This window comes from Erythrolamprus reginae, chromosome 1, assembly GCF_031021105.1.
Source record: "Erythrolamprus reginae isolate rEryReg1 chromosome 1, rEryReg1.hap1, whole genome shotgun sequence".
In the NCBI taxonomy this organism is placed as follows: domain Eukaryota; kingdom Metazoa; phylum Chordata; class Lepidosauria; order Squamata; family Dipsadidae; genus Erythrolamprus; species Erythrolamprus reginae.
In genome coordinates this window covers 112,809,649-112,827,089 of record NC_091950.1, presented here as the reverse complement: position 1 = coordinate 112,827,089, position 17,441 = coordinate 112,809,649, and the positions used below count along the sequence as shown (strand labels likewise).

The 17,441-nt window shown below is 37.2% G+C and overlaps 2 protein-coding genes across 4 annotated transcripts in view; one reads left to right on the top strand and one right to left on the bottom strand.

Moving 5' to 3' along the window:
• ANO3 (anoctamin 3) overlaps positions 1–17,441 on the bottom strand; it is a 292,176-nt gene that overhangs the window by 23,414 nt on the left and 251,321 nt on the right. For all 3 annotated transcript variants that reach the window (XM_070761935.1, XM_070761933.1, XM_070761934.1), the window contains one exon: positions 17,168–17,228. In XM_070761935.1, the coding sequence (XP_070618036.1) occupies positions 17,168–17,228 (61 nt within the window). The remainder of the gene's footprint in view (positions 1–17,167; positions 17,229–17,441) is intronic.
• Positions 1,953–12,983, top strand: MUC15 (mucin 15, cell surface associated). Its single transcript, XM_070761946.1, has 4 exons — positions 1,953–2,041; positions 4,978–5,654; positions 8,669–8,824; positions 12,411–12,983. Exons 2-4 carry the CDS (start codon positions 5,018–5,020, stop codon positions 12,593–12,595), a joined length of 978 nt encoding a protein of 325 aa, XP_070618047.1. The 5' UTR covers positions 1,953–2,041; positions 4,978–5,017; the 3' UTR covers positions 12,596–12,983.

Here is a 17,441-nt window from a genome sequence, read left to right as displayed (position 1 = left end):
CAAGCTCAGAGAAGCACTAGGACAGGGGAGTCAAACTCATGTCGTCACTGTGGCACCATGTGATGTATCTGTACCTTTCCCCACTTCATTAAATCGGGTGTGGGCATGGCCAGAGTGTGAGGCATCTGGCCAGATGCATCATGCCCCTGCCCATGCCCCAGGGGCCAGGGAGTTTTACAGCCCTGCACCAAGAACTAAGTTCTACTTATTAGACAGAGCTTTACACTTGAGTGATCTTCTCCTTTCCTCAGCTTCCCTGATAAGGTACTCATGTAGAAGAGTACTTGTCTATGAAGTGATGCATTTTAGGAATTCAGGAGAGTGCATAGGGCTAGAGAAAATGAAAGTGTTGTTTTTCAAAAACCTTTATCTCTTTGATTAATGGCTGCATATATAATTTGTCATTTAGTCTCATGTCAATCTTTGATATATGCCAACACAGAGAACAGATTTTTTTTCTCTTTTAATGACCAATGCGAAGAAAATTGGTTCCCTATTTAGTTTCGCAATATTTAGATATAAACAGCAATGTTGCCTCAAACTGAAACAGATTGAAACACAGTGGGTTGTGGCTAAAACAGTAACAGTTCTTTAATCAAATATTTTGGAATTTATACCTTTTTGAAAAACAGTCAATTAAAACTGTTAAATTCATGTGAGAATGAAGGAGTGACACACAGGAACAATTCAGCAACTTTATTTTTCCAAAGCTGAGTGAAATATGAACTGCTGGCAGGGAAAAACTGCTTTTAAGGTCTTTCTTGTGACCTGCTGGCCACTGACAGAAGTTCATTTCTCCCACCACTAGATCTATCAGTTTCTTGGGAATCTTCAACTGGAGCAGATATGCCTCTTGACCTTCACCTGCTTGTGGAATAATCTGGAACTGGCCGCCAGATGTGGCAGCTGAAGTCTTGGTATCTCGTCCTCTGGTCCCGGTGACTCCAGCATCTGCAGGTCAGGACTCAAGCTCTTCCTCCGGATTTGAGAATTGGTCCCTCTGGGTACTCGTAGATAGGACATGGCTCTCATTGTGGTCATCTTGGTTGATTGTATGTATGGCCTTTGGGCCAGATACGTTGCGTTGTTCTGGCCCTTGTGCTGGGGTTCTTTGTGGCTGTGTAACCTCCAGTTGGTGAAGCCAGGAATTTCTCAGTCTACTTCTGAGCTGTGAAAATGGCTCATGTAGGTGGCCATTCTTCCATCTTCAGGTCAAAGATCGCTGGAGTGGGATAGGTTTGAGTAGGTAAATTTGGCTGGAACAGATTGGTGCTTATTTCTAAGATAGCCCTGGATGCCACAAGGTGCCTTTCTCCTGTTGTCCTTCTTATCCTATCTTCGTTATCAGTGTTAAATTCATGTGGGAATGAAGAAGTGACACACAGGAACAGTTCAGCACCTTTATTTCTCCAAAGCTGAGTGTGATACGAATTGCTGCCTGCCTACAGGGAAGCCAGCTTTTAAAGGCTTCTCTGTAGCCTGCTGACCACTGGCAGCAGTTCATTTTTCCCACCGCTAGATTAGTCAATCAACAGTGGCCATAAAATCAGTACTCTGCATGGCAGCATGTAACAAAAACAACAGCAGCAGCAAGGTTTGAATCCTCAGCTCAAAATGCTAATTAGTAAAAGTGTATATTACAAAATTTGCAAATCATTCCTAAAAATATCTCTCCATCCCTCCTCCTCCCTCCCTCATATTTGAAAGTATTTATCTCATAGAACACGTTACACATCACGCATTATTGGAGAAACTATCAGAACTACCCATCCCCTTCATTTCAATAGTTTCACATTCTATGAATGGTATGCCTTCACAATCACTACCAGGAAGCAGTCATTCTGGTTCTCAGGTGCTCTGTTACACCCAGAGAAACAGAGCCCCACCTAATTTAATTCCTACCCTGCATTCCTGTCCACTGCAGCATTGATACATTTCCATTACTTGCCTTCTCTTCTTTTCAGCAGACTGCTAAGCTAACTGCACGTCAATTTAGAAGCAAATAATATCACCACTTTTATAACATTGTTGAGTTGAAAAGGTAAGAAGTTTTTCTTTTCATGGCTTTCATTCAGCAATTTCAGTTGCAGTCACTTTTTATAAACATGTTTGGTTAAAAACCTCTTTTTTGTGTCAACTAGGTCATGTCCAGTTCAGTTAAATGATCTGGCACACTTCCGGACAATTCTTAAAGATGTGAAACTATCATATTTAATTGATGTCGTGTTTATAACTTCTTTCAGTGTTCATTGTTAGAAAGCCTACTTTTCTGAAACTATTGCTGAGGTAGCACAGTATTACTTTAAATGTTAATTTGTTTTCACTGCATGTACATAGAGGATTAGTCCAGCAATGTTTTTACTGGATGGCAACATTCTGACTGGGTTATTTTTTATTTATTTTTTATCACGGTGTCCTGTGAACTTCAAAGTTAACTTCCATGCATATAAGATATTTTAACTTTAAAGTTATTTACTTCAAAAAAATGAATTGTAAACTTTTAATTCAAGTTCCTTTTTATACAATGTGAAAGAAAGAAAATATTAACTGAGAAGTGTGTGTATTCTTACTTCATGGCAATGAAAGCAAAGACATGTAGATCATCTTTTGAAGAAATTGTTCCAACTCTTGTAATAATTATGAGACTTACCAAAGTGGGATTTTTAAAAAACGTGGATTAATTCTTGATGACTTGAATTATATATTTTTAAACTGAGAATAAGATGTTTCATTCTGTTATTTTTATTTACTTTTTTCAATTGTTGCATGTATTTATTATCATGGTCCCTTCTGAAGGAAGAAGGGTAATAGTCTAATGATCTTTGAGATCTGGACTTAGCATCTAATAGTAACTTCAAGTCAAATTAAGGCTGGGAATTTACAAACAGATGGCCTGAATTTAAAGGCTCCAGTTGCTAAAGCCAAAGCCACAGAATCTCATGCATCAGATTAGGCTACTTGGAAACTGCTATTGATGCAAAATGTAGTTGCCCACATGGTGAGAGTTGCTATAGCAAGGTAATGCTTATGCTATGGTGAACTGTGTTGGCTTCCATTACATTTCTAGGGACAATTCATAGTGTTGATTTTGACCTTAAATGGCTTCAATGGCTTAGCTTCCAGAAACAGTCCAGGTAGAACTTATCCACCCTGCATGCTCATCCCAATTGAGGATAATTGTTATGCCCCATATGAGATAGATGACAACTGTAAGGCTTTTAGACAATGATTTATGTAACAGTTCCCACTCTGAGAAATAGCTTTCTCCCAAAGTTCAAATTGGCACTGACTCTAAGGTCATTACATAAGCCTGGCTGAGATGGAACATTCTTCAGGTCATTGATGATTAATGTCATGTTGCTATCGTGTGTGTGTGTGTGCGCACGAGCGCGTGTGCGTGCCTATGTATGTATGTATGCATGTATGTATGTATGTATGTATGTATGTATGTATGGTTTTAGATGTGTGCATATGTATATATGACACTTTTAGTGCAAAATAAATTTATTTCATTATTTATAAATTTATAGGCTGCCCATCATACTTTAAGGTATCTCTGGGAAGCTTGTTTTTTTTTTTAATGTATAAACTCTTCATTTTATATTACCAATTGCTTTCATGTACAAAGGAAAGATTGGGGCAAAATTAAAACATAAGTGTTTTGAATATGTTAATATTAAATGACAAAACATAAAAGGTCACATTATTTTTTAATTCTGTTTGTGGTTTTATAGTTATCAGCTATGGCTCAATGCTACACAGTGTGACAAATAGTCTTATCATTCAGGCTCTGAATTGTAACCCAGATTAAGCACATTTATTATATATTGAATAATTTCACTGGGGAAAAATGACTGAAATGATTTGAGTCAATTAACTGAAATAATAGCTACATTTGGAATAGAACTAGCTAGATAAAATATACATTTAAAGTAACAGTAACATATGATTAGTTTTGTTTTAATGTATCTGGCTAGAGTGACAAAATAATTATGAGTCAATAAAATGATTGTCTGATTGTATTAACAAAAATAGCCTGTGAAGTATTAAATATATGCTGAAACTAGGACTGGATTCTGTGTAAATAGAAGAACAATGCACATATATTGAAATTGAATTGAATGAAATGAATTGAAAACAATCAGATTTTTGAAAATTGTGAATAATTCACAATTTTAAAAAATCTGATTGTTTTCAATTCATTTTTGTTTAAGTCTACATCAAAAAGCAAAAGCAATGAAATGAGACTGACAGAAAACAATTTCTAGTTAATCTATAATGCATAAAAACACTAAAGGATGTTACAAATATTTGAGAGAATTGACGTATAATTCAGTTCATGCAAAAATAATGTAAAATAGATTAAGATAGTTAGATGCATCCCTATCAGGTTCTCACTTAATTGGGTCAGATGCTCCAAAATATAATTACAGACTACAGTAAACCTGACCTATTATTGGATTGTTGTAAAGATATTAGTAGAACAAGAGCTGGGAGCATAATTTTAGCATTTCTTATCCCTGGGGTTCATAAGCATGTCTTTGGTTTATATTAAATGGAATTATCTTCAACCAGGCTTCTACCTCTGTCCCTGGCTATTAAATTAGTCATCTACTCTCACCCCTCAGTTATAGTTTTTTTGAAAACAGATGACACTAATTACATAAACTTACTTATGTTAACATTCTACATAATAATAGAACAAATCCTCCCTAGGACATCAGGAAATTTTACTTGGATACTAATTACACAGACCCTGAATGTTTACAAAATAGATGCATCTCAGGAAAATATTAGTCTCAAATGTATGAAAAAAAGGATAAACAATTCACATTTACAAGTGACACTTTTCATTACTGATTTATTTAAACTTCCTAGTCCCATTCAGGATATCAGCAGTAGAACAGGAAGATATTCTATGTGAATACATTTAATTCCATCAAGAATTCAATCAATTTTTAAACATGTTCCCCTTAGGCACTGTATACCAAGAAACAATTATTGAGGCTGTGAAAGAATGCGAAAAACTGAGGGCACTTTGTTCATTTTGCTGCTGATTAGTCTGCAATTGTCCAGAAACCACAGTAAAGATGCAATGAATCCCACATCTTCAAGAAGCAATTTAAGCAGCACTCCTATGACTCCAATCACATTCAATGTGACCTCTGATAGAACTTCTATGAAACCTAGAAATGTCAGTGCCAATCCAAATGATAGTATTGCAACAGAAAATAATACTGCAAACAATAAGACCACCTCAACCCTGACTCCAACATCATCTCTTCACAGTCTGTTATTACCAACAACACATCCACCAGCTTTTACCACAAAAGATGTAAAGCATAGAATATCCTCTTCCGGAATGCCTACAAACACCTCTAGAAGTTACGAAGCCACCACTTACTTCAAGTCATTTGAAACTGAATCAAGCAGTGTCACCACAACCACTCCTAACATAAATTTCACGACCAGGGTTTCTTATAACACGACTCGAGTAGATGGTTTAACATTTCGTCCCACTAAACATCTATCAAATACAACACCTATGTTGCTAACGACTAAGAGTAGTGCTGTTACAACTGAATTATCAACAACAACAAATCTGCCTCACAACACAACTGATGGCTTTACAGAAGCAAGAGAAGCCCCAAAAGGTAAGAAAATTATTTATTTATTTATTTATTTATTTTATTTATTTGTCAAACAATTATAGGGTGATAATTTGTACATATTAAACATTAGATAAGTAGTGATAAAAAGTAGATAATAGGACAGGGACGGTAGGCACAATGGTACGCTTATGCACGCCCCTTACAGACCTCTTAGAAAGGAGGAGAGATCAATTGTAGATAGTCTAAGGTTAAAGGTTGTGGGGTTAGGAGTAGAAACCACAGAATCATTTAGTGCATTCCAGGCGTTGATTATTCTGCTGCTGAAGTCGTATTTTTTGCAGTCAAGTTTGGAGCGGTTGACAATTAGTTTAAATCGATTTCGTGCTCGTGTGTTGTTGCAGTTGAAGGTGAAGTAGTCGTTAATAGGTAGGACATTTTGGTATATGATTTTATGAACTATAATTAAGTCGAAACAGAAACGACGGAGTTGTACGTTGTCTAAACCAAGAATTTCAAGTCTGGTGAAGTAAGGTATTTTGTTGTGAGAAGAGGAATGAACGACTCTTCTTGTGAAATATTTCTGGATCCTCTCAATTGTGTTGATGTCAGATATGCAATGTGGGTTCCATACAGGCGAGCTGTATTCTAGGATTGGTCTGACAAATGTTTTGCAAGCTCTTGTTAGCAGTTCAAAAATACCAGAGAAGAAGCTGCAAAGGATTAAGTTAACAACTCTTAAAGCCTTTTTGGCAAATGTTGTTGCAGTGGGCTCTAGGACTTAGGTCATTGGATATGAGTACTCAAATGTCTTTGACAGATTGAGGGTTATCAATAAGTTCAGTTCCTCCAAGTTTATATTTAGTATTCTGATTCTTTTTACCAATGTGTAAGACAGAGCATTTAGTGGTGGAGATTTGAAGTTGCCAGGTTTTAGACCATTCTGCTACGTGGTCAAGGTCTTTTTGAAGGGTAGCAGCATTGTTGTTGGTATTAAATAGTTTGACATCATCTGCAAAGAAAACGCAATTGCTAGTCATGCAATCGCAAAGATCGTTTATGTATAGTATGAATAGCATGGGTCCTAAAACACTACATTGAGGGACACCATTGTTAACAGGAGCAGGAAGAGAAGTGGCACTTTCTATTTTGACCACTTGTTGTCTGTTAGATAGGAATGCTGTTAACCAATTGTGTAGTAGTCCAGAGATGCCGTAGGATTTGAGTTTCAGAAGAAGTTTGTCATGGACAACTGAGTCAAAGGCTTTGCAAAAGTCGATATAGATCGCATCAATTGGATTACCTTGGTCAAGTTGAGTGGTCCAAATGTTTTTACAGTGTAAGAGTTGTAGATTACAGGATAATTTTTTTCTGAAACAAATTGTTTATTGGAAAGTAGGTTATTAGCTTCAAGGTGGAGTGTAATGGATTGATTTATGATTGATTCCATAACTTTGCAGGTGACACAACACAAGGAGATAGGTATGTAATTTTCAATGTTGCTTGGATCTCCTTTTTTGAAGATAGGGATGACTGTGGCAAGTGACCATAGTGTGGGTAGGGAGCTAGTACTGAAGGATTTATTAAAAATTATGCTCAGAGGTTCAGCCAAGGTGGAGAATCTTAAATAATCCTGTTCCTAGTTGAATCAAAATTATGGGTGAATCAATAAAGATGTTCTTACTAAAATTTCAACACATTGATCATTATTGTAATAGAATGGAACATGTCTGTACTACTTTCTAAAAACTAGGTCAATTTGTTGTTGGGTGAGTGAAAATTATTTATTGTTAATCAAATTTATATGAAAATTGACTCTGAATGGTATATAACTGTAGTTTTTCTGTAGACTTGTCCAAAGCATTCAAGAAAGGTTTCATTTTTCTTAGGTGAGAATTATTTTTGTGTCTATATTTTAATAATTTTTCTTTGCATTCAGTGCATCATCAAAGGGATAGAGACATTTTCCTTAAGTAGAATGTATATTTTTACAGAACTAATTAAATGGATTGTAATTTATATTCTTATCCCATATTTATTTAATATTTAAATAAATATTTAAGCATTTTCTTCTCCTGCCTCATTAAACATAATTGAATGGCTACTTTAGGACAGAATCTTCAGGCCACAACTAAGTTTCTGGCCCAGAACACATGGCTTGAGTCTTTGAAAAGCTATAGGCTATGCAATTCAGATTTAAATCAGTAATTATGCTAAAATGATCCACAAAGACCTTCCTTTGGACTTCCTCTGGTTTATTTCCTCCTCTTTCCGCACTTTACAATCACACAACAGTTTTTCTGGTGGCCCTTGACTTACAACCACTTGTTTAGCAACTGTTTAACATTACAATGGTGTTAAAAATGATTTATTGTTTTTCCTCACACTTATGACCATTGCAATGTCCTCACAGTCAACTGATAATGATTGGAGTGCTTGAAAGCTGGTAGGTTTGTACGTTGGTTGCAGCATACTAGAGTCTATTATCTCCATTTGCAACCTCTGGCTTCTGACAACCAAAGTCAATGGGAAAGCTGTAGGAGGTTGCAATTCATGTTGACATGATGTCTCACTAAATGACCGTGCAAAATAAAAAGGTTGTAAAATTGGCTGCATTTACACGAAGTTTAATTTAATGACTGCACTACTCAACAGCAAATTTTACAGTCCCAACTGTGGTTGTAAATTGAGGACTAATATAATGTTGGACGAATCCAAACAAAATATAGAATTTTATTCTTGGTTTTTTTCCATGATGATTTAACTCCAAGGAAGACTGTGGGTTGCTAAAATATTACTGTCGAAAGAAAGCCGGAACATTCATACGCAGTCCTCAGCCACCCGGTAGGATATTCTTCCCACTTAACATGAACTTTTCCACATTATCTTTGCCATAAAATAACCAAAGAAAATTCAGGAATACATATTTAGGAGAAGCATTCATTCAAACCTTATCTGTGTCATTTTCTGAAAAGTTCTGAACTAAACAAAACAAAACAATTTTTCTTTAGTAGCAGGTGTTGTTTTCATGAAGATGATTATATTTATCTGTTTTTCAGAAAGTCATATTAATGGAGGAGTAATATTTGGAACAATCATAGGAGCAATATTAGGATCTGCACTGATTGGCCTGGTTGGGTATTTAATCTGTGGTAGAAGAAAACCTGAATCGTTCGGACATCAGCGACTTTATGACGACACAAGAAATGATCCAGGTAATAATCTATTTCTCTTTCAAGGAATAGAGTCATAAGAATCAAATGGATTTGTGGTTTGAAAGTATGGTTTTGAGACTTGTCATTTTAAAGGATACATTTTAGAAAGAGGAGGAAAGGAATTTATGTAATACAGTACAGTATATACATGTTCAGTGCCTCTTCTTCTTTATGCCAGCTAAGATCATTTTGCTTTTGGGTTTATCAATACTTCCTGGTGGTTCTATTGCCAGAATGTGATAGCAATACATTTTAGAGGGCAGAAATAGATGCCAGTTGTTACTTATCTCACATTGCAAATTTAACCTTTGACTTGTGGCTTCATTCTCATTTCACCTTGAATACTCTTATCCATTTGGACAGGAGTACTTTAGTAATGGATTGCTTTTCTAACTTTTCTTGACAAAGAACTTCAGTCTATACTGGTATGAGGTGAATTACCATGTAGAACAAGTTTATTTTGGACCTGGAGGGAGAAAGATAGCTGGTATTCTCTGGGTGACAGACAGAGAGCAAAGGATGATGATCATTCATTCATTCATTCATTCATTCATTCATTCATTCATTCATTCATTCATTCATTCAATTTCTAGGCCGCCCAACTCCCTAAGAACTCTAGGCAGCTCACAGCAAAAATATAAAACATCAATAATAGTACAAAGACATCTAAAAACAGTTTAAAAACAATTTACAATTTACAGTTTAAAAACAATTTACAATGCAAACAGTTAAATCCCTGCATACCGAATGGCCGAATCTCATTGGTTACCATCATAAGATCAACGGAAGAGCCAGGTCTTTACCACTTTCTGGAAGGCCAATAGGGTGAGGGAATCCAGATCTCAAGAGGTAACTAGTTCCAGAGAACCAGGGCAGCCACAGAGAAGGCCTTCCCCCATGGAGCCAGCAGCTGACACTGTTTAGCTAATGGGACCCAGAGAAGACCAACTCTGTGGGCTCTTACCAGTTGCTGGGAGCTATGTGGTAGAAGATGGTCTCAAAGGTAGTCTGGCCTTAAACTATGTATGTTCTTTTAACGACTGTATCATGAGAGCAGAGATCAGGGGTCATTAAGTAAAGCAGTTCACATCTACCCTGACATTTGACAATAATTGAGCAAGCTCAATTACAACCATAACGCAAGAATTATTTGTATGTAGATGCAGATTAAATCCTATAGAGGTTATAGCCGTGATAGCGAATCTATGACCATATCTGAAGGCATGTGAGGCATTATCTTATGTCAGCTCCAGTATGCGTGTGCCTGCTGGCCAGCTGAATTTTGGCCTTCTGGAGAGTTGGGGGGAGGCCATTTTTGCCCTCTCCAGATTTCAGGCAAGCCTATGGAGTCTATGGAGGGTAAAAAATGAACTCAATTTGGTAATGAAACATCTGCAAGAAAACAACCAAGCTATGAAAGAACCAAGGACCTGGGAATGACTTCCTGTCTAATTGCGCTGATGGGAATCCTGTTGATAGGGGTTTCCAGCTTGCAGATAGGTTGATGGGAGAGATGCCCAATGGTTAGATTACTTACAGAGAATGAGGAGAGCTCCCGAGTTGTGTGCAGAAGCAGCTATCAGGGATTTCCTATGGGGTGGATGCCAGTGATGTATTGAGTGGCTCTGAAAGTGGGGCCATGTGAGCTGAATGGGAAGATTGGAATTGATGGGATTGAGCGCAGTAGGAATGTCGAAGTTAAGATGGGCAGAGGGAGATATGGTTGGAGAAAGAGGTCAGGTTATTCTTGGGGAAGGCTGATTTGAAGTATCATACACATTAGCTTTCCAACCATTTGAATTCATCTCAAATATGAAGTCATTGGTTTGAAGCCCTTGATATCTGGCTGCTGCTGTGAAATGACAGGTGTCTCTGCAATAAGACTTCTTTCCATAGTTTTATCATGCATGAGAGCACATCCTGGGTGGGCTGCTTTCTAAACAACCTGCCCATGATTAGTTTTGTGGGGTTGGAGTATGAAATTATTATTATATTTTGCAATTGAGACATGAGCAGCTATCTTAATTAATTAATTAATATAAAATTCCAAGTCATGTGAGACAGAAGCATTTTTAAAATATATTGCCAAAGATGGGGGAATCCACATAATTGCATATAAATCAAATAAATAAATAAATAAATAAACAAACAAACAAAGAAACAAACAAACAAACAAACATATACATTAGACATAAAGTATTTTGTATTGTTATATGCAGAACTTGATCTAAAACTTTTTAAAATTTAAATTTATTTTGTTTTGTTTTGTTTTGTTTTGTTTTGTTTTGTTTTGTTTATTTATTTTCTTTTCTTTTCTTTTCTTTTATTATTTTCTTTTCTTTTCTTTTCTTTTCTTTTATTCTATTATTTTATTTTATTTTATTTTATTTTATTTTTTATTTTTTATTTTTTATTTTTTATTTTTTATTTTTTATTTTTTATTTTTTATTTTTTATTTTTTATTTTTTATTTTTTATTTTTTATTTTTTATTTTTTATTTTTTATTTTTTTATTTTATATTTTATTTTATATTTTATTTTATTTTATTTTATTTTATTTTATTTTATTTTATTTTATTTTATTTTATTTTATTTTATTTTATTTTATTTTATTTTATTTTATTTTATTTTATTTTATTTTATTACTTTACTTTACTTTACTTTACTTTACTTTACTTTACTTTACTTTACTTTACTTTACTTTACTTTACTTTACTTTATTTTATTTTATTTTATTTTATTTTTATTTATTGGATTTGTATGTCGCCCCTCTCTGTAGACTCGGGGCAGCTAACAACAGTAACAAAAAACAGCATGTAAATCCAATTTCTAAAACAACTAAAAAACCCTTATTGTAAAACCAAACATTCATACATACAAACATACCATACATGAAATGTAAAGGCCTAGAGGGAAAGAAGATCTCAGTTCCCCCATGCCTGACGGCAGAGGTGGATTTAAGGAGCTTACGAAAGGCAATAAAATAAAATAAAAATATTTTAAATATTAGATTTGTCATATGCTGTTTTATAATTGTTGTTAGCAGCCCCAAGTCTACGGAGTGGGGTGGTATACAAATCTAATAAATAAATAAATAAAACAGAGATGGCCAAACTATGGCACAGGTGCCACAGGTGGCACTTAGAGCCATATCTTCCAGCATGCAAGCTGTTACCCCAGCTCATCTCCAGCACGCTGAGTTTTGGCTTACCCAGAGGCTCTGGGAGGGCATTTTTGGCTTCTGAAGGGGCCCTGGGGGGTGGTTTTGTCCTCCCCAGGCTCCAGGGAAGCCTTTGGAGCCTAGGGAGGGTGAAAAACGTGCCTAATAGGCCCACTGGAAGTTGGGAAATGGGCTGTTTCTGACCTCTAGAGGGCCTCTGGGAGGCAATTTTTGCCCTCGCCAAGCATTGAATTATGGGTATGGGCACTTGTGCAGGCATGATAGTGTTGCGCACATGCTTTCGGCATCTGAGGGGAAAAAAGTTCACCATCACTGGTCTAAAAGAACTCACACAATGTCTTTAACAATCTGGCCAAAGATGTATTGTTTAAAACATGTGTAAATATTGTCAATGTGTATCTTGCAGTTTTGCGACTAGATCCTATACCTGAACCTTTCAGTGGAAATTTTGGAGATCTATCCTACTTCAATCCCATGGCACCCAATGAGAACCCTGTCCAGGACCACAAAGAAACATCATACAATGCAATTCCAATGGATGACATGATATCATCACAGCCTACTGTTGAAATGCATAAAGCCACATGTTAGAATTAAAAGCGTATAGAACTTGTTTCTTCTTGTGGCCCCTATAACATTTGAATGTGTGTAAGAAGTGATGATTGCTGGTCATGACATACTCTTTTTACCATTCCTTTGCCTATGTAAGTGCATGTATATATGCTATCCCATTGGAGGAAATTCTGGAAGTCTCACAAATATGGGTAGACTTGTAAGAATACTGGATCCTTGCTCTGAAGTACCCTTTCTTTGTTTTTGGTCAGTAATTGTTTATTAATGGACATTAGATGCCTCTACTGTTACCTACCAAGTGATAATGCTATACATGTAAACCAATCACACGTCTACTGTAAGTTCTGGTCCATTTGTATTATTTTAGACATCCATGCTATGAATTAAACAAAAGAAATCCAAACTACTTATATAACTACTCATAAATTATAATAAAGTCTCCAGTGCTCTTTTTCTATACTTTACTCCAACTGGAGAAAAAAAAATCTTATAATTTCATCTTTGCCCATTCTAGTGTCATCACCAAATCACCCTCCAGCTTTTCTGGAAAAAGATCTGAGAAAAAAGGAATGTGGAGAAAACCTGCCTTCCCAGATTTAGGAAGAGGATAATTTTGTAATAACATTGTTTAAAAACTCTAACAGAGCACCCAAATTGTATTTTATGTTATCTAATAAATAAATTACCTAATCATCTAATTATTGTTGGTAGGTCAGTTTAGAATCAATAGCCACATTTATCAAAGTGATGTCTCCTAGATATGCTGGAATTATAACTTCCCAACTTTTGAAACTGCAGGCGATTTGGGAATTCAAGGAACTGGAGTTCCAGTTCATCTGTAGCACATCAGACTGGCAATAAAGAACATTAACAGAATAACTGAGTTGGAAGGGGCCTTGGAGGTCTTTTAGTCTAACCCCCTGCTTAAACAGGAAACCTGATACCATTTCAGGCAAACAGTTGTCCAATCTCACTTTAAAACCTCCAGTGTTGGTGCACCCACAACTTCTGGAGGCAAGTCATTCCACTGATTGATTGCTCTGTCATTGAGAAATTTTTCCATTGTTCTAGGATGGTTCTCTCCTTAATTAGTTTTCACCCACTTTTTCTTGTCCTGCCTTCAGGTGCTTTGGAAAATAGGTTGACTCCCACTTCATTGTGGTAACCACTGAGATATTGGAACACTCATATCGCCTCCTAGTCCTTCTTTTCATTAACTGGATATACCAATACAGTGATCCCCCGGGTATTGCGATCCCGATCATTGTGAAACGGCTATATGGCGATTTTTCAACCCGGAACTACAAACACCATCTGCGCATGCGCGCCCTTTTTTCTATGGGCACGCATGCGTAGATGGCGCCGGGCAGATCAGCTGCTAGGCGGCTTCCCTGGGTCTTCCCCCTCTTGCTGGCGGGAGGGCGAGAAGCCCCCCCCAGCAACCGCTCGCCCGCCGTTCGCCCGGCTCGCCTGCCGTTCGCCGCTCGCCCGCCCTTCGCCCGGCCACCCGCCGTTCGCTCGCTGCTCGCCTGCCCTTCGCCCGGCCAGCCGCCATTCGCTCGCTGCTCGCCTGCCCTTCGCCCGGCCACCCGCCATTTTCTCGCTGCTCGCCCGGCCACCCGGGTTCGTTTGGCTTCGGGACATGCCGGCGGCGACGTTTTAAAACAGCCGCGCGGCTTCCCAACTGAGTCCCGAAGCCAAACGCGGAAGTTCGCCTTTGACTTCGGGACTCAGTTGGGAAGCCGCGCGGCTGTTTTAAAACGTCGCCGCCGGCATGTCCCGAAGCCAAACGAACCTGGGTGGCCGGGCGAGCAGCGAGCGAACGGCGGGTGGTCGGGCGAAGGGCAGGCGCACGGGCAGGCAGGCGGCGGACAAGCGGCGGGCGCGGCAGCAGCGAGGAGTTTGCGTGGGCGGCGGGGAAACCCCAATCTTTGGCTCCTCGCTGCTGCGGCGGAAGTAAAAACACCATCTGCGCATGTGCAGATGGTGTTTTTACTTCCGCAGCGCTACTTTGCAAAAAACCGGTCATTGCGAGGGGTCCTGGAACGGAACCCTCGCAATGATCGGGGGATCACTGTACCTGCAACTATTCTTTGTCTCTTTTAGCCTCCAGTACTCTAATCATCTTGGCTGTTCTTCTCTGCACTCTTTCTAGAGTCTCAATGTCTTTTTATATTAAGGCGACCAAAACTGGGTGCAATATTCCAAATGTGATCTTACTAAGGCATTGTAAAGCAATATTTCATATGATCTTGATTTTATCCTTTTGTTAATGTAGCCCAGTTATTCTAATGCAGCCCAAGATATAAACTATATGTTTATTTAATTGTGCAGGAGAAGAATCAACTTCAAGGCTTTTAAATATTTTTTGTAGATAAACTAAGTATCAAAGAGAAGCTAGATAATGTACCTGATTTGCATTTTAGTAGAATAAATTTGTTCCTCTTGGGCCCTAAAACAGCATTCACAATACCTCAGCACATGTACTGTTGCATCATGCATTAAGATGGAAGCATGCAAGGATAGGTTTGTATCATATGACACTGTGGTTTTGCCTTTGAGTGGCTTGCCCTGGTCTCTGTCATTATGTACTATTCCCTGAAGCTGTGGTTTTGCTGTTCAAAACATTTGCACTAAAATACAGCCAACCATTTTTGCTGGACAAAAACTGTGCTGTGGATCTATTTTCAGTCACATTTTAGCACATATTATATCAGGATGATTTCAAACCGAGAAAGCATTTACTTGCACATCTTTAAGGAAAAAAGGCCCATACTCAAAATGCTTTAAAAACTACTATCTTTCTAGTATTTTAAAATGGTGTGTCTATTTGCTTTCTTGTCCTATTGTTTTGCCATCATTTTAAGACTTCCATTTCTTTAGAACATGAGCCAAATTAATAAAAGGAGTACATAGAATGTACTGAACATGTAATAAGAACAAGCTGCCTTTAAAAAAATAAAATAAAATCTCTCTTGGAATTGATCTTACTTAACAGGAAGAAAATGGGATTATATTCCAAGTTACCAGGCCAAGATTTTGTAGGGCAAAATGTTTATTTTGCCCTACAACATTGATAGTTTCAACTTTGCTTTTGTCAAGAATCAGTCTTGATTCATAACATCAAAGTGGGTGGGAATCCAGATGTTTACAGGAAGAAATGCTGAAAAATAAAATCAATGGAGAAGCTGGCAGTGAAATCGCAAATCATAGTAATGTGATATCCCACTTAACAACCATTGATGATTCACTTAATACATTGTAAGTCAGCTCCTAACCCTAACTACATTATAGCATTTAACAATGGTGTAGCCAGTCTTAACTATGGTTCTTAAGTGAAGATTACTTGCATACAAGAACCTTGGCGGCACATTGGTTATAAAGCAGTATTCCAGACTACTTCTGCTGTCTGCCGGCTGCAGTTCAAGGCTCACTGGGCTCAAGATTGACTCAGCCTTCCATCCTTCCAAGGTTGGTAAAATGAGGACCCAGATTGTTGGGGGCAATATGCTGACTCTTGGAATTGCTTAGAGAGGGCTGCAAAGCTCTGTGAAGCAGTATGTAAGTCTAAATGCTATTGCTATCATCATATAGCCCCATGATGGTGAAACTATGTCATGTGCACTGTCACAAGCTGTTCTTCTGGTTTCCGGCATGCATATGCATGCCAGCCAGCTGGTATTCATGGGTGCTGGAGTGATGGAGTATGGCCTGAAAACAGCTCAAAAACAGCCAAAACCTGCCCAAGAAACAGGCATACACACAATGGCCAGCTGGTCTTCAGGTTTCCAGTGCTCCAGCACATTCACATGCATGCATGTACAAGTCTGGGCACTTGATGCTGAAAAGGTTCACCATCATTGACATAACCTATCTCTCTTGCACTTTTAAAACCTTCTCATTTCAGAGAAGATTCCATGTGGTATCACTAAAAAGTTCAACATTTCAACTGTTCCATAGTTATAATTTCCCCCCTTCCCTTCAAAATATACAAAGGTTCTGGAGGGTTTTTTTAAAATTTGTTTTTAGCCATCTATGCACTTTTCATGTGATTTATATGCTCATCATCCACCAGTGTCAGCAATCAGACAGAACCATTAGGGACCGACTTCCTCTTTGGATACAGAAATTTTCTCATGCAAAATTTTTCTAACTACAAATCACCTGACATTGGTGCTTTCTTTTTTTAAAAAAAATATTTACTGTTATTTGACTCAAATTTCAGTAGCATATTTTGTTTTACACATGCATTATTTTTGTAGATATTTTTATTAGAGGAAAGTTATATGCTAGAAAACAGTGCTATTCTTTATGTTGCTGCAAAATCCATTAAAACTGAATATACACATTTGCTTCAAAGAATACATATGGCAGAATTTCCTTTACAGTTTACACTCCATCGCTAATTGTAGAAAATACATTCCAGACATGTCAAGTAATTGTGCGTCATAAAGACATATGTTGCATATGCCTGCCAGTAGTTTTAAAATATTCTTTTCCATATTACATTTTACTTCAACTATTAAGTCCACTGACTATATGGTGTTTTCTGTTATTTGACATTATTAATATTAAACAATAACAACTTACCCCATATAGCCATAAAAATGGCAAAGAAGACAGTTCCTCCATTATCAAATAAGTATGTGACCTTAGGAGGAAACAAATAAAGGAAATTATGCAAATTATTAATGAAACTACTCAAAATGTTAAGAAGCAAAAAAGGTGAAAGTGATAACAAATTATTGAGCTTCAGACTCAGATATAAAAACATTGCACAACTTCTTTGAATTAACAAAACCCAATTTTTTCCCTTCTCTGCTTGTGCAAATTATTATCACAAAATTATTATTATTATTTACTT

What these genes read in the sequence shown, in the direction of transcription:
- MUC15 (XM_070761946.1), top strand. Translation starts at nt 5,018, where the DNA reads ATGCGAAAAACTGAGGGCACTTTGTTCATTTTGCTGCTGATTAGTCTG. An exon ending in AGCAAGAGAAGCCCCAAAAG is followed by an intron (nt 5,655 to 8,668) that starts GTAAGAAAATTA and finishes TCTGTTTTTCAG; the next exon opens with AAAGTCATATTAATGGAGGA. An exon ending in CGACACAAGAAATGATCCAG is followed by an intron (nt 8,825 to 12,410) that starts GTAATAATCTAT and finishes TGTATCTTGCAG; the next exon opens with TTTTGCGACTAGATCCTATA.